The sequence below is a fragment of the Anguilla rostrata genome, chromosome 12, assembly GCF_018555375.3.
Source record: "Anguilla rostrata isolate EN2019 chromosome 12, ASM1855537v3, whole genome shotgun sequence".
Taxonomy (NCBI): Eukaryota; Metazoa; Chordata; class Actinopteri; order Anguilliformes; family Anguillidae; genus Anguilla; species Anguilla rostrata.
Window position 1 is genome coordinate 36,573,641 of NC_057944.1, and position 21,924 is coordinate 36,595,564.

General features: G+C 51.9%; 3 protein-coding genes across 5 annotated transcripts in view; 1 reads left to right on the forward strand and 2 right to left on the reverse strand.

Annotated features, from left to right (window-relative positions):
• The window catches only part of LOC135236415 (integrin-linked protein kinase), a 21,205-nt gene extending 17,846 nt beyond the window's left edge, over positions 1-3,359 (reverse strand). For all 3 annotated transcript variants that reach the window (XR_010324581.1, XM_064302735.1, XM_064302734.1), the window contains exons 1-2: positions 3,202-3,359; positions 1-186 (exon numbers count right to left, since the gene is read on the reverse strand). The exon at positions 1-186 is cut by the window's left edge and continues 101 nt beyond it. The gene's annotated coding sequence lies outside the window, so the exon portion shown is untranslated. The remainder of the gene's footprint in view (positions 187-3,201) is intronic.
• A 1,461-nt stretch (positions 3,360-4,820) lies between these two features.
• rrp8 (ribosomal RNA processing 8) lies at positions 4,821-11,522 on the forward strand. The gene is made up of 8 exons (XM_064302736.1): positions 4,821-4,981; positions 5,255-5,359; positions 6,013-6,283; positions 6,394-7,360; positions 7,714-7,843; positions 9,623-9,729; positions 10,765-10,861; positions 10,974-11,522. Exons 2-8 carry the CDS (start codon positions 5,258-5,260, stop codon positions 11,085-11,087), a joined length of 1,788 nt encoding a protein of 595 aa, XP_064158806.1. The 5' UTR covers positions 4,821-4,981; positions 5,255-5,257; the 3' UTR covers positions 11,088-11,522.
• The window catches only part of LOC135235726 (dynein heavy chain domain-containing protein 1-like), a 37,306-nt gene continuing 26,799 nt past the window's right edge, over positions 11,418-21,924 (reverse strand). The window contains exons 32-43 of the mRNA XM_064301512.1: positions 21,249-21,675; positions 20,771-20,881; positions 19,316-19,468; positions 18,439-18,617; positions 16,950-17,975; positions 16,376-16,556; positions 15,964-16,089; positions 15,266-15,470; positions 14,741-14,832; positions 14,283-14,429; positions 12,823-13,424; positions 11,418-12,463 (exon numbers count right to left, since the gene is read on the reverse strand). Of these exons, the coding sequence (XP_064157582.1) occupies positions 12,074-12,463; positions 12,823-13,424; positions 14,283-14,429; positions 14,741-14,832; positions 15,266-15,470; positions 15,964-16,089; positions 16,376-16,556; positions 16,950-17,975; positions 18,439-18,617; positions 19,316-19,468; positions 20,771-20,881; positions 21,249-21,675 (3,639 nt within the window). The 3' untranslated portion in view covers positions 11,418-12,073. The remainder of the gene's footprint in view (positions 12,464-12,822; positions 13,425-14,282; positions 14,430-14,740; positions 14,833-15,265; positions 15,471-15,963; positions 16,090-16,375; positions 16,557-16,949; positions 17,976-18,438; positions 18,618-19,315; positions 19,469-20,770; positions 20,882-21,248; positions 21,676-21,924) is intronic.

The window sequence follows — 21,924 nt, forward strand, 5'->3', positions numbered from 1 at the left end:
TGTTTCCGCTAACTCAAGCCTGTGCTGCTGCAGGCGGGCGCTGCTCTGGTGCGGGAGGACTGGGCGGGTCTGCGCGGGCGGCGGCTGGACTTCCTCACGGCTCCGGGGTGCATTCGTCCACAGGAAGTGATGCGCGAGGGGAGGAGGCGGGCAGACGCGGGAAGGCGGAAGCTCTCTCGCCACCACCTTATGATTGGTCGAGACCAGGGAACGCCACAAAAAAAAAAAGGAGAGGTCAGACCTTCAGCGGGAAAACGCTTCCGCCTGCGCGTGAGCTCACAGTCTTTAAAACACAGACACCTCACCTGCGATGTAAAATCAATTCATAAGCGGGAACGGGGGAGGGCTGTAGGCCGTATTTATAAACGCTACACTCAAACCGTGACCCTGGGTCCCTGTTCTGTCCCGGTTTGACTTAGCCTAATGGCCAGAGTAAGGACGAGAATCGGGTATCGGTGGACAGCACTAGGATCTCCTGCAGGGGGAGTCCACAGCACTGCTGGTGGGAAACTCAAGAGAGCATGCCAAACAGGCTAGGGGAATAGCTGCTGTCACAACACTCCCCCTGAAAGAGTATTTATTAAACCACGGCTCGCTCTCCTCGCACATAAATAATGCACTGCCGCGGCCAGATCAATTCACCGCAAAGCTTTTACGCGCTGAAGCGCCTAAAGGCCAAGCCACAGTAAGACTGCAGCTGTGAAAGGTAAAAAGGTCTGGTCCACGTCCTGACTAATGCTAGCCTGTCAGAGAGCCAGCCAGCCAGCCCAGTGGAAATAGGGAAATAGCCGTGTTGGGTAATGCTGTGCGGAGGCAGCGTTCGCTGAGTGGTGAAGGAGACTGCTTCAGCGTCTGGAGTGACTTCAGGGCTGGGGGGGGGGCCGTGACTCACCCCCCACACCCCATCCCCCCACGCCCGGGCTGGGTCTTTATGCTGACTAACCCACTCTGCCCAGCCTGCACGTCTGCAGAAGTCCTAAATGACGTCACTGAGACAGGGGTCCCCGCCCTGGTTACGCTGCTCATCCTAGTTCAGCTGACTTTACTTATTTGTTTATGATCAACGAGTGTAAACTGTGCTTTCTTGGTGCATTTTCTTTTTGCATTCCTGAGATTAGCACTGATGTTCTCCACTTTTGTAGGTTGTTCTGGACAAGAGCGCCTACTAACTGATTGTGATCTCAGGCTTGCATATGCCCCAAAGCTCGATTCAGTGGAGGTCAGTATGCGAGACACAACCGCTGTCCAGAGGATTCATGGTACTGGAGGTTTTGGAGATTCTTTACCAACCAGCATTCGTTTGACATCAAGAATTATAGGCGACAAGTTGCTTTCCAGGTAACTCTGTCCAATCATGCGATCAAGACCTAGACTGGAATGAAGGAACCAAGGAATCCATTTATCTCCAACGGACAACATTATCTTTAACATAAGCCACAACAAATAAGTAATTAAACCTCACATAATTACCTACGACCTAATTTTAAGGGTTTGCAGGGAGAGTAGAGGAATGGGAGGAGTTAGCTTGGGAGGGGGAGGGGTTAGCTGAGGAGGGGGAGGGTTTAGCTGAGGAGGGAGTCCGGTAAGCAATGTCAATGGATCTAGTCACTATAACAGCAGGTCTGCTTTCAGGGAGGTGACAGAATTGAATTTACCTCCTAAGGGTCCACAGTCCCTGTTGTCTTTAACCACCACGTGCCCCTAAATCTACCCCTAAAAAAAACATTAACATGGGTGACCTCTCAACAAAGTGCTGGAACACCTTAACTACTTGCAGCTGACAAGCAGAATCAAGCTGGACTGTAAAACTGCCAGGCCAAGAGATCTGGTAAACTTCAGGTGGAATGCTACGGGTTTCGTGAAAACGTTATATGCATTGCACCATAACCACAAGGGTTGAATTTTGTTTAGATACCAACGAGTCAGGCTAGACTGAAATATTCAATGACCCAATATCTGTTCATCCTTCGAACTTGTAACAACCAGTAATATGCTTGGACAACAAAAGTAACACACAAAAAGCATTCAAATTGGAAAATGAAAAATGACCTTTAACCACACAAATTAAGTTTTAGTGTGGTTAATGGGTGAAACCTTTTTACCAAAGTTAGCAGTCATTCAAAGAAAGCATAAGAAGCTAACTAAATACTTTCACCAACATGTGCTTGAATCCAAACCATAAAAATGAAAACTGAGACAGATCATGGTGCAAAAAAAAAAAAAAAAAATCTACAATGCATTGCAAACGCAGTAAGTGTGTTTGAAACGCATTGTAGGTTCACGAAGTTATTCAGCAATTTTACTAACATTAGCTACAGGCAAGTTTGGTCATTTGAGATGGCTAATGAAAAAAGATAAATAGGGCGTTAGCATGCACTTTGCTTAAATGAAAATTAAATGATTACTTCTTTCTTATGATACCAGCATGCGAGTTGGCTAGTCGGACTTAACGAGCACAACAGTGCGTGGTCATTTATTTCACCTTTGAAGGAATGTTTGCTCTTAAGTGGTCGACAGTCCATAATTTCGTAAAACAAAATAAAGGGCGGAAAGGAGATGATTTCCGTTCACTAGCAAATATACAAGATAACAGTAACAGACACCACAAATGGCAGCTAGCTTGCCATCTAACAAACGCTGCAGAAAATGACCACGGTAACTTGGCAAACTTAGAGAGGAAGCAACGTGGGTTTTCTAATTTAGACCCGCGCTCGCTATTTAAGCCCGTAAGGAAAACGACTGCTTAGTTTCGGCAGTGTTCCTTACAAATAAATATGTACCAAACATTAGTTACATTTGAAAACTTTGCATTATTTGGCAACTTCCAAACAGCCAGACAACAGACGTGCACAATTAAATAACGTTAGTTAATGTCGCAAACGACCTTAAAACTTTAAGTCAACGTAGCAGACTGTATATGTGTTAGGCTAACTACTGCTAGACTTTCCTTGGGATTTGCGGGTTTTATTTATCAGACTAGTTATCTGGCAATATTTGCTAGCTGATAATGCAACGGTCTGAGTTCCCGTTGCTGGACCGAGAGAAAAATACAGCGTTTTCAGTTTAGTCTTTCCTGAACCGGACGCAAATAGCAAGCGAGCTAGCAAGCACATTCATTCTTAAAATAATGTTGGGGAAAATGAAAAAGAAAACAAAACAAAAAATAAATGCAGCTCAGGCTGGAAAACAAGTATCACTTACCAAACGACTCCTGTTGAATTTTGAGTTTAGATTTTCCAAAAAGATTGAAGCGAAAACCGCTTACGTCCCTGCCCACACCCTCATTCGGCGAAAATTCACGACCGTGGGGGAGGAATATTTTCTCTAAGGTCCTTCTGTACTCACAGCGCCCCCTGTCGGGAGACCCTCGTTTAGCCCGGGGTGTCTAAAATTCAGCAGGGATTTTTTTCATTCCTCAGAACGCATTGTTTTGTCTTTTGCGACCGCACTGCGCCTCTAGACATGTATTTTTCCAGCCGCGATATTCGATACCCAGTGACGTCACCGCCTGAGGGATGTGTAACGTGTGACCAACTGTCCTCCGTCCAACAGACGTTACGTACATTTGTTGACCGTTACAGAAATCAGCTAATTAAAATGCGCAAACACATCATCGTTATTATTCTTCTGCTTTACCCGTCTTCCTGGGACTATGAAAGCAGGGTGGAATTTTAGAATACCTGGCGATATTGCCATGGGAATAAGGGCCAACATGCCTACATGGTATGCGTCATTGGCAGACAAACCTAATAACATGTGAAAGTTATTAAAAGGTTCCACAAATAACACACGGTGGGAGGTAAAGGGCTGGAAATGGGCTCTGCTTGTATGTGCAGTCAGCCCTAAATAACCTGCCCCCTCTCTGCACAAGCATGTTAGGTATCCAGGGATTCATACCAAAAACAGTATGAAGCCATCTCTCACACTACCAAATTTCCCTACCAATAATAAATGTATTTCTTCGCGATTCTTTGCCTGTTTAAATCTATGTATGAGAAGTATAACATGAAATTTTTATTTCCTTAATTAGCCTCATCCATTCATTGTGTGTGTGTGTGTGTGCGTGTGTGTGTCTGTTGGTTTGTGGAAGAAAGGGTGTAGCAATTACACAACCATAAAACTCAAAGTAAACTTGAGGGCTATTAAACCTTTAAAAAGTCAATAAAGCCTGACCGCAGTGACAAATGGAGAGATGTCATGACAAAGTATAGGCTCAGTGGGCAAGAGCATTGGCCACAGAGACCAAATGTTTTTATGCAACACTATTTATTGCTCGATAAATCATAAATCACAAATCGACGTCAGCAAGTGCAGGAAAAGTAGCACTGACATAGCAATAATGCCCGTTAATGGCTACTTAAGTACTCGATCAACTTACCTTTGTGAACTACTGGTGCAACTGGTACCAGACATACGATGCATTAACTTTTGTCTGTCCTTCATTATAATTTTATTTATAATTTTTTTCTTAAAAAAAAAACATGGAACCAAAAGTTAATTCAAATATAGCACAAGTGAATTATAAATTTCAGTATACTTCTTCATTAAGCATGTTATTATTATTATTATTATTATTATGTTACTACTACTACTGCCTCCACGTTGTTGCTGCTGTTATATTTAAACTGTTCAGTTCTTAGAGGTGTAAGCTTTACTATTAGAAAACAAAAACTTTCCTTGTTTTTTTTTTTTTTTTTTTGCAAACAAATAATTTTTATATTTTACTGTAGGTTACACTCTAGTTCGAGAAATTCATAATTATTTATTCATTTGTTTTAAAAAAGTATCCCACCCCCTTGGCTGTACTGATTACGTCATTAAAAGGCGCCTTCAGAGTCACTCCTGCTTCCAGTAAACATGTGCAGCTTCAAATCGAACACAGCCTGCTGCCTTCTCTCCTTTCAAAACGTCCACACGTGTCAAAAACACTTGAGAGGATAAGCCAGACATAGACAATACATTTTAGCCAGTAATCAATCTGGTAAGTAATCTTCTTTAAAATAATATACAGCTAGATAGTTTGCATAGCGACTAGCTAGTTGGTTAACATAACCAACAGATAGCCTTATAGCCTTAGCTTAGCTACTGTATGCTGGTTATGCATTTTAATGAAAATATAACCTAGCTAGCTAGCAAATTAATATAATGTAGCTACATAAGGACTATGTGTTCGGTTTCTGCAAACGTTTGCATACCAAACTGTACAGCTAGCTAGCACGTTCTTTTTATATACTTACTGCTCTCTCGTGAGAAGAACATGTTCGTTGAAGAAGAGGAATGGAACGATGACCCAGACGCCGAAGCTCTAACGCGTGCAGTAATCCGTGGCACTGAGCGATTGGACAGCGCGAATGTAACGGTCAGTTCAAGCAAATATTTATTTCAAGTGAAAATAAAAAGACAACTTTAACACAATCACGCGGATGCATACCAAATTGAATATGTAAATATACGGAGACTCTAAAGCAAATATATATGTAAACACTTATCATAATAATGTTATAATGATAGTTTGGAGATTGAATGTTTTGACGCCAATTTGATTAGTCTCGAACCGTTGTTATGTTGCAGTGAGCAAAAGCTCTTGTGACTTGCTGGTGACTGGGCCTATGGAAGGATGTGATTTAAACCGTTTAATGTCAAGTCTAGTGAAAGTAAAGCAAGACAAATAAACTGGACCCAATGTATTATACTTACCAACAATCCTGCCTTCTGGCTCAAGTGCTACTGATATGACATTCCATGCATTTTGCCATGGATTCCAGATTTGACATCCATGACAACAAACAGCAGTGCCTTGATCTCAGACTGAGTGAGAGATCTGTGGCTTGCAGACATCAGAGCAAGCTTGCAGGTTAGCATGCTTACTAGCTAGCGGTGTTTAGGGGGAAACAAACACCATCGAGACCATATGGCATTTCAGGACCAGGACTGAGGACCAGTCCTTAAACGACAGAACGTATGAAAATCTGGCATTAACGTGTCTTTGCGTCTCCGCGTATCGCCGGACAGCCGAAGGGGGTTGGCAAGAGGAGCCTGCTGCGGACCCTCCAGACTCTGGGTTCGGCTCCCAAGTGGACCAATGGCTCGCTCCGAGAGCGCAGCGGCAGCGACAGCGAGGGCGAGGCCGTCCCCTCTTCCTCCAAGAGGAAGAAGAAGAGAAGCAAAAAGCGAAAGAGGGCTCGAGGGGCCGGGAACGAGGGAGAGGAGAAGGGAAAACGAGAGGGCGAGGAAGAGGATCAGGGGGCGGTCGTGGCCAAAAAGAAACAACCCAAGGAAGCAAGTGAGTGCATTTCCTGTTATTTCCTCTTTGGATGCGTGTGCGATCTTGGGCTGTTTTATGGTTTCAGTACAATGTTTGTTTTCTCCCCCTCCCCCCCCCTGCTTCTCAAGAATCCACCAACGCGGGAAAGCCCGAGCTTGTGAGGGACAGGCAGAGCGAAGAAGATCCGCGTCCAGAGACGACGGACGCGGGCGGAAGCAAACTGTCCCGACAGCAGTGGCGGAACCGGTCGAAGATGAAGAGAAAGTCCAAGAACAAGTTTCGGCCGCGGGACGACGAGACGACGGCGCGCGCCGAGAAAGCGGCCCCCGAGGCGCCGGAGCCGGGGGCGGGCGAATCGGAGGCGGCGGCGACGCCTTCCGTTCCCGACGGAGAGGAACGAACCGTCCGAGCGCAGACGCCGAAGGGCGAAAAAAACGCCACGGCGCGGAAGGGGGCGAAGCGGAAAGAGGGAGGGGAGGAGGAGAGCGGCGTCCGTCTCGCAGGCGCCCGGCCTGGCACCGACAAGAAGCGGAGGAGAGAGAACAGAAAAGCCACGCTCGGGGACGGATCGGAGGGGACGGCGGGATCTTCAGGCACAGCTGCGGAGCCGGACGAGGGGGGTAAGCCTGGGACAGAGACGGGGGAGACCCTGGGCCCTGAGCCGGACGTGCGGATGAAGCCGCGGGAGAGCAGAGAGAAGAGGATGCTGGCGGAGAAGCTGCGCCGCATGCTGCATGGCGGCGGCGGCGGCTCCGGCGGCAAGGCGCGCTCCGCCGAGCAGGAGGAGGAGGAAGACAGGGAAACGGAGCAGAAGGAGGACGGGGAAGAGGAGGACGGCGCGGGCGAGGCGAAGGCGGCGGACGAGAGCGTCCCGGATCGCTCGGGCGCCCTGCGGGCCAGGATGGAGCAGCGCTTGGAGTCGGCGCGGTTCCGCTACCTGAACGAGCAGCTGTACTCCTGCACCAGCCGCGAGGCTCGGCGCATGTTCCTGCGGGACCCGCAGGCCTTCGGGGTCTACCACCGCGGCTACACCGCGCAGGTGCAGCGCTGGCCCGTCAACCCCGTGGACGCCATCATCTCCTACATCAAGCACAAGTGAGTCCCCCCCCCCCCTATTCACATTTAAAATCAGGGCTACGGGCTCATCCGCGATTCGGCATTTTATGAAAGAAACATTTTATGGTTCTGACTGGGATGGAGAAGAGCTAGTCCCCAAACCATACTTAAGGCTCAGCATTGTAATAGGGAGTGCACTGTTTCATTCCTTACAATGCACTAAAAAAAGTTTAAAACTTGTAAACATTTCAGTCACTTTTTGAAGCTTTGTGGCAATTGACTGTTGAATAAAACCTTCTGGTAACGCTGTCTCCATAATAAGCATTTGCAGCAGCTGTGTGCACTCCCAGGTGCAGAGAGTGGCTGTGTGATAACGCACGCTTGGTTTCCAGGCCCGCCTCCCTGGTGGTGGCGGACTTTGGCTGCGGCGACTGCAAGATCGCGCGCAGCGTGAAGAACGAGGTGCACTGCTTCGACCTGGCGCCCGTCTGCGACCTGGTCACCGTCTGCGACATGGCCCACGTGAGTCCGCTGCCCGCGCGCAGTTACCCCCCTGCCCGTTACCCCCCCGCCAGTAACCCCCTGCCCTTCACCCCCTGCCCATTACCCCCCCCGCCAGTTACCCCCCTGCCCTTTACCCCCTGCCCGTTACCCCCCCCCCGCCAGTTACCCCCTGCCCTTTACCCCCCCCCCGCCAGTTACCCCCCTGCCCGTTACCCCCCCCGCCAGTTACCCCCCGCCCTTTATCCCCCCGCCAGTTACCCCCTGCCCGTTACCCCCCGCCAGTTACCCCCTGCCCTTTACCCCCTGCCCGTTACCCCCCCCAGTTACCCCCTGCCCTTTACCCTCCCTGCCAGTTACCCCCTGCCCTTACCCCCCCGCCCTTTACCCCCCTGCCCGTTACCCCCAGTCCCTTTACCCCCAGCCTTTTACCCCCGCGCCAGTTACCCCCTGCCCTTTACCCCTGCCCGTTACCCCCTGCCCTTTACCCCTCGCCAGTTACCCCCCTGCCCGTTACCCCCCGCCAGTTACCCCCCTGACCCCTGTTACCCCCTGCCCTTTACCCCCCTGCCAGTTACCCCCCGCCAGTTACTCCCCTGCCCTTTACCCCCTGCCCTTTACCCCCCTGCCCGTTACCCCCCCCCCCCAGTTACCCCCTGCCCTTTACCCCCTCGCCCTTTACCCCCCTGCCAGTTACCCCCGCCAGTTACCCCCCTGCCCGTTACCCCCTGCCCGTTGCCCCCCGCCCCCTCCTCATCACCGCACGCTGGACCCCCCAGGCTCCTCCCCCCCACTGCTCGTGCTTAGCTGCCTGTCTGCAGTGCTTTGGGAAGCCTTCACTGGGAGGAACTGATGCTGGCGGTCAAGACAAAACGAGTCATGCCCTGCTGTGACCTCCCAGCTATTGTTTGGCTGCCGACTGGATTATCCTGTTAGTGCTTTGAAAATAAACTGTAAATGAGAATATTTGACGGACGTCTGGCTTTAGCGGTGTATGATTGCAGATATGCTGTCTTTTTTTTTCACTTTCCTGTCTTATCAGATTAATTAGTGTAATTCAAGCTACAGTCCAGTTTTCCTAATGTTGTCCGGCCAGTTTGTGCTATGCGACTCCAATAGGGAGAAACAAAACAGTGTCTGAACTGAATATCCCTGTCATAAGGGATTTCAGACAACTGTATTCCTAAAAAAAAGAAAAACAGCCAGCCTAGCTCCACTGCACTGGCAAGTTGCCCACAGTTCCATATATTTACTTCCAGCATATATCATTTCCACATGCTGGCCGTCAGTGCACCCTCCACAGAGATGAGCACAGACTGAGAGGGCTCGGCTCGGCTCTTAGCATAATGAGATGGCCACAGTACACACAGAGAAAAGCTGGAATTAAAACAGGAAATGGGTGAACAGTAAATATGAAGTGACCAAATCATGATTTGTTAAAAACTCCTTAACCTTTCCTAAAGCATCCAAGGGTTCTAATTTCCATCAGCATGTCCTGGCCTGTAACGGTGGGGGTTTTTTTTTCTTTTTCATTTTCCATGACTTTCCCAGCACGTATGAAATGTGCCGCACTCTTATTACAAGTGGTTCTGATTCTAAATCTTTTTATTCGTTTTTTGGTGGGGTGCCAGAATTAAGAACTGCGAAAGTGAAACACTGCAGCCATATGTTGCTTTCCTCAGCTCTCTCTCTCTCATCTCTCCCTCTCTCTCTCATCTCTCTCTCTCTCCCTCTCTCTCTTTCTCTCCCTCTTCCCCCCCTCTCTGTTTCCACATTCTCTCTCCCTCTCTCTCTCTGCAGGTCCCTCTGGGCAATGCCACCGTAGACATTGCTGTGTTCTGCCTCTCTCTGATGGGCACCAACCTGGCGGACTTCCTCGTCGAGGCCAACCGCGTGCTGGTGATGGGGTGAGAGAGAGACACTGGAACAGGAACAGGAAGTCACAGTTTTTTTAACATAAGTGGTGAAGTCCGCTTATGAAAAAAAAAAAAAAAAAAGTCACATGGCGTATCTTTGTTGTGAATATCACTCCGAAACCATTCGACTGACAGAAAGTGTACCACAACTTACTGTTTAAAGAAGGCTGGCTACCATGATGTGTTAATAACAGGTAGGACGATGTAATCATGAAAGGTTCATTTAATATTTAGCACAAAAATATACTGAGTATATGAAATTTATGCTATAATTAGCACTTTGAGATATGAATGAGTGGTATCACAGAAAAAAGGAATGCTGGGATTGTTTACTACAGAGCTGTTTCTAGGAGACCGTAAAAATCGTCTGTTTGTCTCACCTCTCTCCAAGTTCACATCGCCCTGTCAGAGAAATGGCAGTTAAACTGCGAGTAATTTAAAACTTTGTGAGGAGCGAGGAGTGACGGGAGCAAATGAACAGGATAACGTTTGAAGAGCTCGGCTGGTGTTAGTCTGTCAGTCACTGGGCACAAAGCGAGAGTTTATCTTCTGAAACCGCTCTCGAGTGAGTGGACCCAGGCCTCATTGTGTGTGTGTGTGTGTGTGTGTGTGTGTGTGTGTGTGTGTCTGTGTGTGTGTGTGTGCGTGTGTGCGCGTGTGTGTGTGTGTGTGTGTGTGTGTGTGTGCGCGTGTGTGTGTGTGTGTGTCTGTGTGTGCGTGTGCGTGTGCGTGTGTCTCTGTGTGTGTCTGTGTCTGTGTGTGTGCGTCTGTGTGTGTGTGTGTGCGTGTGTGTGTGTGTGTGTGTCTCTGTGTGTCTCTGTGTGTGTGTGTGTGTGTCTCTGTGTGTGTGTCTGTGTCTGTGTCTGTGTCTGTGTCTGTGTGTGTGTGTGTGTCTGTGTGTGTGTGTGTGTGTGTCTGTGTGTGTGTGTGTGTGTGTGTCTGTGTGTGTGTGTGTGTGTGTGTGTGTGTGTCTGTGTGTGTGTGTGTGTGTGTGTGTGTGTCTGTGTGTGTGTGTGTGTGTGTCAGGGGCACGCTGAAGATCGCGGAGGTGGCGAGCAGGTTCGAGAACGTCCGTGGCTTCGCGGGAGCGCTCTCGGGCCTGGGCTTCAAGCTGGTCGCGAAGGTGAGCCGAAAAAAAACGGGGCACCCGCCGTCGCCATGTCTCTCGAAGCGCCCTCTCCCGTTTCCACGGTGACGTCACCCGCTGTGTTTCTCCCTCCCCCCCCCCCCCCCAGGACACGGAGAACAGCCACTTCTACTCGTTCGAGTTCGTGAAGACGGGCGGGGCGGCGGACCGTCACGGGAGGGCGGGGCTTGAGCTGAGGCCGTGCGTCTACAAGAAGCGCTGAGCGGCGCCGGCGGCGATGGAGGGAAGAAACGGAGAGAGAGAGCGAGGGAAGGACGGACGGACGGACGGAGGAGAGAAGGGAAGGGCAGCAGTGGGGGGGGGGGGGGGGCACGGAGCCGTCTGGACGTGGGGCAGACGTTAAAACCGCCCGACCCCCCCAGCGGTTCCCCTCCCATGACCAGACGGCAACACGAGAGAGAACGATTCAAGCCCTGTCGATCAGCCCTGCCTTTCACAAACCTTCTGTCACAGACTTGCAGCTTTAAATATGATGCTCATAAAAGGACAGCCTGTTTACAGCTGGTTTTTGAATCACCCCCAGATTCTTACGTGCAGGAACTATTTTCACACTCTTTATTTGTTATTAATATCATTGGTGGTAATGTGATTTTTCAAAAAGCTTTTAAATAAAAGATTCTTATTGAAAGTACATAAAGGTGTATATTAATCATTTTGCTGTAAATGATCTACTAAATGTACAAAATATTTTTTTTCCTTCACTTAGTCTGTTGGCAAGTAGTGATGTTACTAGAGTCATTGACATCAGATATGATTCAGCTGGCTCCATATTTTCTTCAGTAATGCACAGTGTTCCCATACATAAAACATTTCTCATCCTCACATTTAGAAAAAAATAAAGTTAAGGAAAATAATAAGGGGACAAAATGTACTCTAAGGTGCTTGTAGTCCTTTTATATGTTTTGGCTTGCAAACCTAAGAAGCTTCATGACCATTTTCACATAAATATTGCTCTTAAAAACTGATTCTACATCATTCTGCTCTAAATGGTTGGGGTATGACAGAGCTGATCCTCGGACAAAATTTTTTTTCGGATACTGAGACTATTTTACACTGCCTAAGTAGTCTGTTCCCAAATATTTTTATGGGCCGTTGAAAGGACTTGCAGTCCTTGCGTCTGTGGTGTGGGAGCCCTAGACGCAAGGAAGTGGATCTCATCTCATTACCAAAGTGTGGAGCGGGCGTGGCCTAAAGTGCTGAGTAGGCGTGGCCTGAAGTGCAGAGTGGGTGTGGCCTCTCTTGCAGAGTGCTGACCAGCCTCACCGGTCTCAGTGTGCACAGCACAGGATCCAGCTTGGCCGCCAGTGGGACGCGGGCGACGATGTCCCCCTCCCCAAACTGCCCGTCCAGGTAGAGGGGGCAGTGGTAGAGGGGCAGGGAGGAGGAGGCGCCCCCGGGGGTGTCCGGAGGCCCGGTCCGGGCTCTCACCCAAACGAGGGGCATGGGGCAGGGTTTGGGGGACAGGGTGTCCTGCAGGGCGCTCAGCCTGGTGTCCCACAGCGCCCCCCGCAGCTCCAGCCCGCACAGGTACGCCCCGCTCGGGGGTGCGGAGGAAGGCACAGTCCCAGCGCTCAGCACCTGGGGGGGGGGGGGGGAACAAACGGCTGATTTCACCGCACTGACTCACCCCGGGCGATACGTTTCCTGAAACACGATAGCCTCTTTTGTTGCACCTCAGGGAGTCTTAAGGGAAGGGCATTAGTAACGAGCCCAAATGAAAGGCTAATCACAGGCTTTTATCTCTCTCCTCGCCTCCTCCAGCACTGTTGCTAAACCGTGTCTAATGTGCGACCTGTTGTCCCCGGTTACCGCGGTGATGGCGGTGGTTCAATGCGCTGGCGTTTGAGTGCAGGTCATATCGTTTTTTTTCCCCTTGTGGGCTAAACGAGGCTAGGCGGGCTGCACCCCACCCTGTTCCGGTTTTCGGGCAGCCGTACCTGGAAGTGGAGGGAGAGGCGGGAGGGGTCCCCCTTTTTTTCGGCGCAGGCCGCCTCCCGGAGCACGGCCGCCAGGAAGCCGCGGGGGCCGCGGAACGCCGAGAGCCGGTAGGCGAAGGGCGGGGTTTCGGGGGACTCCTTCCGCAGGTACGCCCCCAGCAGCTCCGCCCGGGCCTCCAGGCGGGACAGGGCGTGGAGCGTGGCGTGGGGGGCGCGGAGCGTGGGGCGGGGGGCGCGGTTTCCGTCAGTCTGAGCGAGGGTTCCGTGCAGGGAGGCCGCTGACCGGACCAGACCGTCCCACTCCTGCTGCAGGAAGAGGCCCAGCGGGGTTTGGGGCGTGACCCTGCGGCCCCCGGCCCTCTCCAGCGTGTCCCTCAGCGCCCGCAGCCTGTCCCGGGCGCTGTGTGTGAGCGGAGGGAGCGCAGGGGGGCGGGGCTGGACCCCGGCGGTTTGGGAGTCCCTCAGGAGGAGGTGCAGCGTGTGACTCTGCATCCTCAGGAGCTCCTCGGCCAGCCCGGCGCTCAGGCCCAGCAGCAGGGGGTCCGTGCTGGGAGAGGAGGCCTGGAGGCGCTGCTCCACCTCCTGCAGGAGGCCCCTCCGCCCTAGGGAAGAGAGGAGCACAGGCTGAGTAACCCTCACTCACACCAGGATACAGCACAGAGGGAGTACACACACACACACACACACATACACAGCACACGCACATACACATTGTGTACACACAACACACACCCAAATAATTGATCCAGCAGGGCATGAAGCTAAAATGTGCAGTCACAGATCCGACATTCTTCAAATAACATTTCACAATCATGTCTTTAGCACATGACCTGAGTCCAAAACATGTCTTTAGCACATGACCTGAGTCCAAAACATGTTTTTAGCACATGACCTGAGTCCAAAACATGTTTTTATCACATGACCTGTGTCCAAAACATGTTTTTAGCACATGACCTGAGTCCAAATCATGTTTTTATCACATGACCTGAGTCCAAAACATGTTTTCAGCACATGACCTAATCCAATCTCTGTTTGGATTAGCGTCCGCCTGCAGTAAGATTGCCACACGTCCTCCGATGATGTAATGCAATCGCCGCCATTCATTGCAATGGGAGGCGCAAGGCATGCTGGGATTTTTCACGTCCACAAGGCATGCTGGGATGGCTGGCTATGTGAGGCAAGCCGGTGGGGCGACCAGAAGGATGGGGAATGTGGGACATACAGATTTGTCTCCAGTTTCAAATTTTATTTCCCAATTCCGCGTAGGAGGACTCGTTAATTATTGCTGTTTGGGGATTTCCAAAATATACGATCGATATGCATCTAACAAACACGGTTTCAAAAAACAGAGGACATGCGCACAAGCAGCCGACTGCAGGAGGCGAGGGCGATGCCAGGCCAGATTTCGTCGGAGGACGTGCGGCTTCACCCTAAAGATGAGAGGAGGTGTGTGTCCGTACCGAAACGTCCGCGGGCAACCAGCGCTGAGAGGGTGTGTGAGCCCCGCCCCCAAAGCGGAGGGGGCGGCCTGAGGCAGGCCCTGGCCACGCCCGTCACCGCCTCCAAATCTGCGGGGTCCTCCACGTGACCGCCGTACACCAGGGAGCCTGTTCCAGGGACGGGGGGGGAGGAGGGAGGGGTGAGCACAGCCAGCAGGTGGACAGGACCCAGAATAGGCCACGCCTCCACCCACACCTCTAAACAGACACACCTTACCGCTTCTGAGCCCACATCACACAGGCAAGCTTGTGGAAAAGATTTGAAAGGCAGTTTATTACCATTATGTCCAGACATACAGATGAGCTACAGAACTGAGAAGGTTATATAGCCTGCTTGACGCACATTCGATGTATATTTTCCAAACATATGACATATATACGTCCACTAAAACAGTGTGTTCTCGCTGTGTGCTGAATACCTGCTAAGTACTCCAGCGCCCCCACCGGGTCACTGCAGTGCCTGGCGGTCCGAACCTGAGCCTCCAGCAGTGCCTGCAGGTCCTCGCGGGTCCTATTAAGACAGGAACGCCTCAGAAACCCAGTTTCAGTGCAGACCCGAATGCATGTAACCCAAACCTGGCTTCTCTGTGTTAAATCTCTCGCCGGTAGGGCGGTGGGTACGGGACGTCCTGTGAACACTGGCGGGTTTCGCAGAAATGGGCCCGATTCCAAAAACATGTGGCCACTGTCTGTTCACCAGCAGAACCCCCGGAAGCTATGAACACCGAGTGTGAAAACACGTCTTCCCTCTTAAATCTTAATCCAGGCAGGGAGCGTCTGCTTTACATTACATTACAGGCATTTAGCAGACGCTCTTATCCAGAGCGACTTACACAACTTTTAAGCGTTTTTACATTGTATCCATTTATACAGCTGGATATATACTGAAGCAATGCAGGTTAAGGGGAGGGGGGGGGGGTGTGGGGGGCGGGTCTGTCCCTCACCAGCAGTACACTCGCCCCTGTCCCAGGCGCCCGTAGGTACGCCTCTGCAGCAGGACAGCGTGCAGGACGGCGCAGCGCAGGACTGGTCCCGCCTCCACCGGGTCGGTCACGGCCGCCGCCGCCTGGCGCAGAGAACAGCGGAGCGCCTCCTTCAGGTCCCAGGGGGAATCGCAGGCCAGACGGAGCGCGGACGATCGGACCGCCGCTGCGGGAAGACGGGGGGGGGAGGTGGGGGTGGGGGGGGAGGTGTTGGGGGGAGGAGGGGAGGGAAGAGAAAATGGGAAGAGAAAGGAAAGAGTGCAGAAAGAGCGGCTTTCCTGAGAACGGGCTGAAAAACAGGAAACTGGCTCTGGGAGGAATGTGCAGCGGCTGCAGCCTGGTCTGAGCTGACACTGGCATGCCCTTACGGGCAGAGCTGGCACCGTTTATCTACCCGATTTGGTTATATATGCATGAACACAACAGCTCATGTGCATTCTATGGACCTCTGTAAAAAAACAGCATATTTTTCTTTACGCTAACAACAGAGGTCCATATTCAAACGCTCTGGTTATATATGTATGAATACAATACATACAGCTTATGTGAATCCTGCAGACCCTCTGCAGTGAGAGTAAAGAAAAATGACCCTGCAGATACAGCAGATTCTTTGGGCTGGTTTATATGCACGCAGGGCGGGGTAGCAGGGGGATAGATACCTGGGATAGACAGGGGTGCGTCTCCCCGGGTGATGAACCACAGCCTGAAGCGGGGGTGCGTCTGCGTCTGCCCAAATGGCCCACCTTCAGCAGGCCCCGCCCCCATCTCCACATCGGTCACGTGACCTGATTAAAAGAGCGGAACCTCACTGCACACATTTTCATTGGTTCTTCGGAATGCCAGAATATAATGACAACACACGTATGTAAAGCGTGTAAAACGCAAGCCAGGATTTGTTATTGTTTTGGTGCAATTGCATGGCTTTCAACTGCAGAGCAATTGGGTTTTAATTCATTTGTTTCACGGTGACAAAATCAACTACTTCACCTATCTACAGACTATTCATCAAAACACCAAATGCAAGAGAAAAAGCAAAATGGATCAACATATGGTAAGCTGTGGTCAGCTCACCTCCGTCTGTGCACGACAGTAGCTGAGTCACCCGACACACCACCTCCTCATCCCATTGGTCCAACAGATGACAGTTATTGAAAACCAGCCAATGGCCTTCCTGCGCAGCCAAGTCCAGTGCCTTAAGCACCACCTCCCTCTGACACTCGGCCCCAAAGGAAATCACCTGCACCCTCTTCACCTGGAAACAACACCGACAGTCTTCAGTGTGGCTTTTTCGTACATCAAACCTTAAAATGAAAGTGACCTCTTATATCAGCGGTTCCCAACCCTGTTCCTGCAGCTCTACTGTCCTATCAGATTTCACTCCAACACCAACAAGGCACAACTCATTCAACAGCTAGTGAGTTTGTTCAGCTGCTAATTAGTAGAACCAGGTCTGCCAAATTAGGGTGGAAATGAAAACCTACAGGATGGTAGATCTCCAGAAACAGGGCTGGTAGCCACTTGTCTTGTTGCTTGGACCCCAACTGAGCCCGACCGTGACCCTGACATCTACAAACCCGTTTCAGTTAGCGATTAAACAGTGTTCATCTGTCCTTGTCGAATCCGCACTTCCCTGAGCTCTACTCACCCTTCTGTCCTCCGCCAGGCCCTGGGCAGCCTGTTCTACCCAGTGCAGAGGGTGAACTGGCGGTGGTCCTGGTTCGCTGGGACCGGGGAGGACGAGAACGACGGGTCCCTCAGTTTCGTCTAAAATTTGGGACAGGGCCTCGGGGGTACCAGGGTGCGGGCCGCTGGCCAACGGCGACTGAAAGGGTTTCCCCAGCTGGCAGGCCGCCAAGTCGTTCGCCACGGCGGCCAGCCAATGAGGGAGCAGCGTCTTCCACAGCAGAGCACGCTGCAGGACGGAGAGGTGGGAGTGGGAGGGGCACGGGACGGGACCGATCACGGTGGAGGAGGGGTAGCGCAGGTACTCCGCCCACTGTTCGGGGCAGGAGGTGAGGGAGGAGACCAGGCCCCCGAAGGAGGGCAGGCTCTCCAAGCGGAGGACCTCCGCCTGAATGGCGGGGGGGATCCAATCGGGGAGCTGCGTCGGTGGCGTGGGAGGGGCTTGGGTGGGCTGGGCGGAGCCAGGAAAGTCCTCGTCCCCCAGCCCCCGCAGGAAGGCCGCCCTCTCGGCCTCGGAGCGGGCTTCGCCGCGGTGGGACATCGCCACGGCAACCAGCAGCCACAGCACGCCAGCGTGGCCCTGGAACAGGCACGGCCGGTAGCGCGCCGTGAGGTGGGCCACCAGGACGTCCGCCGAAACCGCGCCCGTCCCCGGCCCCGCCCCCTCCTCCCCTCCGAACGTCAGATCCGGCGCCTCCCGCAGAGCCAGGGCCTCCCGGAGGGCGAGCAGGTAGCGGGGCAGGGGGAAGCGGTAGAGCGGGGAGAGGCGGGACACGTCCTGCAGCGCCCCGTAGAAGGCCGCGAGAGGCTCCGCCTCCCCGCGGAGACGCACCAGCAGAGGGCGCTGCCGCTCCAGCTCCTGGTCCAGCTCCAGCAGCTCCGCCCGCAGGCCGGAGGCGGCCGCCTGGCAGGCCGACACCCGCGGGAGGAACCGGGGGTCCTCCAGGAGAGGGGCGGAGGACTGCAGGACGTACTCCATCAGAGAGGCCTGACGAAAAGAGAGAGGGAGGTGAGCAAAAGCAGTCCCTCATGCCTGATGTATTCACCTGACGTGCGTTAAATATGACGAACGTTCATGGCGAACTAAGTTTGCGGCCAGCAGTGACCGCTGAACGATTTTAAATGAACATTCCATTTAGTTCGCCACCAAAAGCATTTTTAATAAAAGTGCATGTGACTAAACAGAAAAAAAGCAACTTGGCCAATGTTAACATAAGTGAGAAAAACTAGCTAGATTAGGTCTAACGATGTTAGCCAGCTGATTTTCTGCTTACATAGGATTTTTTTTTAAGGTCAGAACTGTTTGCGGTGAACAGAAAAAAGTTTGAATCTGTTTGAATATGTTCGCAAACGTTAGCGAACGGTCATCGCCTTCAACGCACGTCAGGTCTACCGTAAGTTTCATAAACAGACATCGTTGGCCTCGGAATGTTCCGGAGGGCCTGTTTTACCTCCTGCTGGCGCAGTCGGTCCAGAAGCATCAGTTTCTCTGCCCTCGACTGGCAGTCCTGCGACCATATTTGGGGGCACTTTGACCGCATCATTTCGGCCAGCGTTAACTCCTGCAGCTCTGCTCCACTCAAGGAGAGGTCAACCACCCGCACCTCGGCCAAGATTAAGGGGTGGATCTCTGTGTTTTTCAAAAAAGGGGCAGGGGTGGGGATGGGGGGCATACAAAGGGAGAAAGGATATATAGAAAACATCAAGTGATACAATATATTAATATGTACTCAAGATACACTGCAAGTATGCAGACACCTGCCATCTAACATCTTATCCAAAATTATGGGAACTATTGTAATATGGAGTATGTCCACCCTTTGCTGTATAACAACCTTTTGGCTTTATACTAGATGTTGGAGCATTGCTGCAGGGATTTGCTTCCATTCAGCCAGAACAGCATTAGCGAGTTTGGACACTCGCTAAATGCTCACAGTTGGCTTTCCAATTGATCCCAAAGGTGTTGGATGGGGTGGAGGTCAGGGCTCTGAGCAGACCAGTTAAGTTCTTCCATACCGAACTTGACAAAACCATTTCTATATGGACCTCGCTGTGTGCCCGGGGGCACTGTCCCACTGAAACAGGAAAGGGCCTTCCCCCAGACTGCTGCTGCAAAGTTGGAAGCACAGAATCGTCTAGAGTGTCATTGCGTTAAGATTTGCCTTCGCTGGAACGAAGGGGCCTAGCCCAAACCCTGAAAAACAGCCCCAGGCCCAGGGGGCTGTGTATGTAACTTGCTGCTCATTAGTATTCAGGGTCGGTGTTCAGTTCTTCACAGGGGTGTTTTTAGCGCTGGTGTGAATGCATCGTTAACTCTGAGGGTCTCACCGCGGAGCAGTGCCCCGACGGGCAGGGAGGTGCTGAGGGAGAGGGAGAAGCCCGGCCGGGCAGCGGGGGGGGGCCCGGCCCGTCGCCCCAGCAACCCCAGCAATCCGGGGGTCGGCCGCGCTCGCTCGACGTGAGTCACCAGCACCGTCAGACCTGCAGGGGAGGGGAGACCAGACCGGTGGGAGGTCGGGGGTTGGGTTCGGGTCCAAAGGGAGAGATAAGAAGCCACCGCATCATCGCCAGCAGCAGGCTACACAACCTGTGTTACTGCTGCGCAGGATTAGCCAGGATGGTTAGATAGTGGAATCAGCGCAGAAGATTGAAGCGCTGCAGACTCCAGAACAGAAACGGCCGCAGGGCAATGGCATGCTAACGGCATGCTAGCAGCGTACAACAGACAGGCAGCAATACAGGACAACGGAGATGCGTCTGAAGCTAGCTGAGAAGCGTCTGAAGCTAGCTGAGAAGCGTCTGAAGCTAGCTGAGAAGCGTCTGAAGCTAGCTGAGAAGTGTCTAAAGCTAGCTGAGAAGTGTCTAAAGCTAGCTGAGAAGCGTCTGAAGCTAGCTGAGAAGCGTCTGAAGCTAGCTGAGAAGCGTCTAGAGCTAGCTGAGAAGCGTCTGAAGCTAGCTGAGAAGCGTCTGAAGCTAGCTGAGAAGTGTCTGAAGCTAGCTGAGAAGCATCTGAAGCTAGGTGAGAAGCGTCTGAAGCTAGCTGAGAAGCGTCTAAAGCTAGCTGAGAAGCGTCTGAAGCTAGCTGAGAAGCGTCTGAAGCTAGCTGAGAAGTGTCTGAAGCTAGCTGAGAAGCGTCTGAAGCTAGCTGAGAAGTGTCTAGAGCTAGCTGAGAAGTGTCTGAAGCTAGCTGAGAAGCGTCTAGACTCTAGCTGAGAAGCGTCTGAAGCTAGCTGAGAAGCGTCTGAAGCTAGCTGAGAAGTGTCTGAAGCTAGCTGAGAAGCGTCTGAAGCTAGCTGAGAAGTGTCTAGAGCTAGCTGAGAAGTGTCTGAAGCTAGCTGAGAAGCGTCTGAAGCTAGCTGAGAAGCGTCTGAAGCTAGCTGAGAAGCGTCTAGAGCTAGCTGAGAAGCGTCTGAAGCTAGCTGAGAAGCATCTGAAGCTAGCTGAGAAGCGTCTGAAGCTAGCTGAGAAGCGTCTGAAGCTAGCTGAGAAGCGTCTGAAGCTAGCTGAGAAGTGTCTGAAGCTAGCTGAGAAGCGTCTGAAGCTAGCTGAGAAGCGTCTGAAGCTAGCTGAGAAGCGTCTGAAGCTAGCTGAGAAGTGTCTAGAGCTAGCTGAGAAGCAGCTGAAGCTAGCTGAGAAGCGTCTGAAGCTAGCTGAGAAGCGTCTGAAGCTAGCTGAGAAGTGTCTGAAGCTAGCTGAGAAGCGTCTGAAGCTAGCTGATGGAGAGGTGTCTATAGCGAGCTGACAGAGAGGCGTCTATAGAGAGGTGACAGAGAGCGCCCGTACCTTTCTCTGCCCCCTCTCTCAGTTTATCCAGCAGGGCGGGGTCATCGCCACTGACCACCAGGTCATACTCATCCTCCCCCTGGGCCTGACCCTTTCCCCCTGAGCACTGGCCTACAGAGGACAAATGTGATGGTGACAACAGGGATGGCAACGACCTTACTGAAGCATGTGGTGGACAAATTACAGAGCACAGGATGAATTACAACTTCATATAATGATACAAATGTTATGAACAGCCTGGTTACCTGTATCCAGTAAGCACATAGCAATTCAGTGAAAAAAAAAAAAGAACACAAAAAGATGTAGAGACACTTGTGCTGTTCAAGACCAGGTTCGTCACAGTGCTGGACGCACTTGCAGATAATAGGCAAGATCCACAGGTCTAAATGCACCAAAATGGCCTGTTCTCATTATCAAGCAATGTAATACTTTGTCGTGTGAGTAAGTTCAAAAGTACAAGAGCAGCAGGTTAGCTCACCCAGCGACAGTGAGGCCGCCATCCCCTCCCGCTGCTGCGCGTCCGCCAGCAGGGGCCAATGTTGAGCCCCGCGGTTCCTACAGCCCCACAGCAGCAGGTTCAGCAACAGCGCTGGAGCCACGCCCTGGACCACGCCCTGAGTCACGCCCTTAACCCCGCCCACGAGCCGGCCCACGAGCGCTTGCGGGTCCTCTCCCAGGGGAATGGGGACGTAGGGAGAGGTCAGAGCAGCGGGGCGGGACGGGGCGGAGAGCTGTGCCGTCCTGGGGTCCTCGGGGTCAGTTTCGACGTGGCCCGTCAGGCACAGCTCGCGCCACTTCCCCAGGAGCTCCGAGCGCACGTCGGGCCCAAACGGACCCAGGTACGCCAGGGCAGCGGCCAGCGTTAGGGCGTCCCCTGGGACTGTCCCGATGCCCCTCTCTGTGTCCTGCAGGGAAGGAAGAGGAACTGTCCCTTTACAATAACATAAAAACATACTCCGACCGAACGACATGAAACTCAAAAAAGAGTGATACAAATACTCAACATTTATTTATTTACACACCTAAACAAGTCATAACCTCGCATAGAGCACTCGACTTGACTTTGGTAAAATAGCTAAGGGAACTCAGAAGGTCTCCTTTCATTTCTTCTTGGCCTAAATAATTAAAGCCTGCAGTTTGTTTGTGGTTCTCCT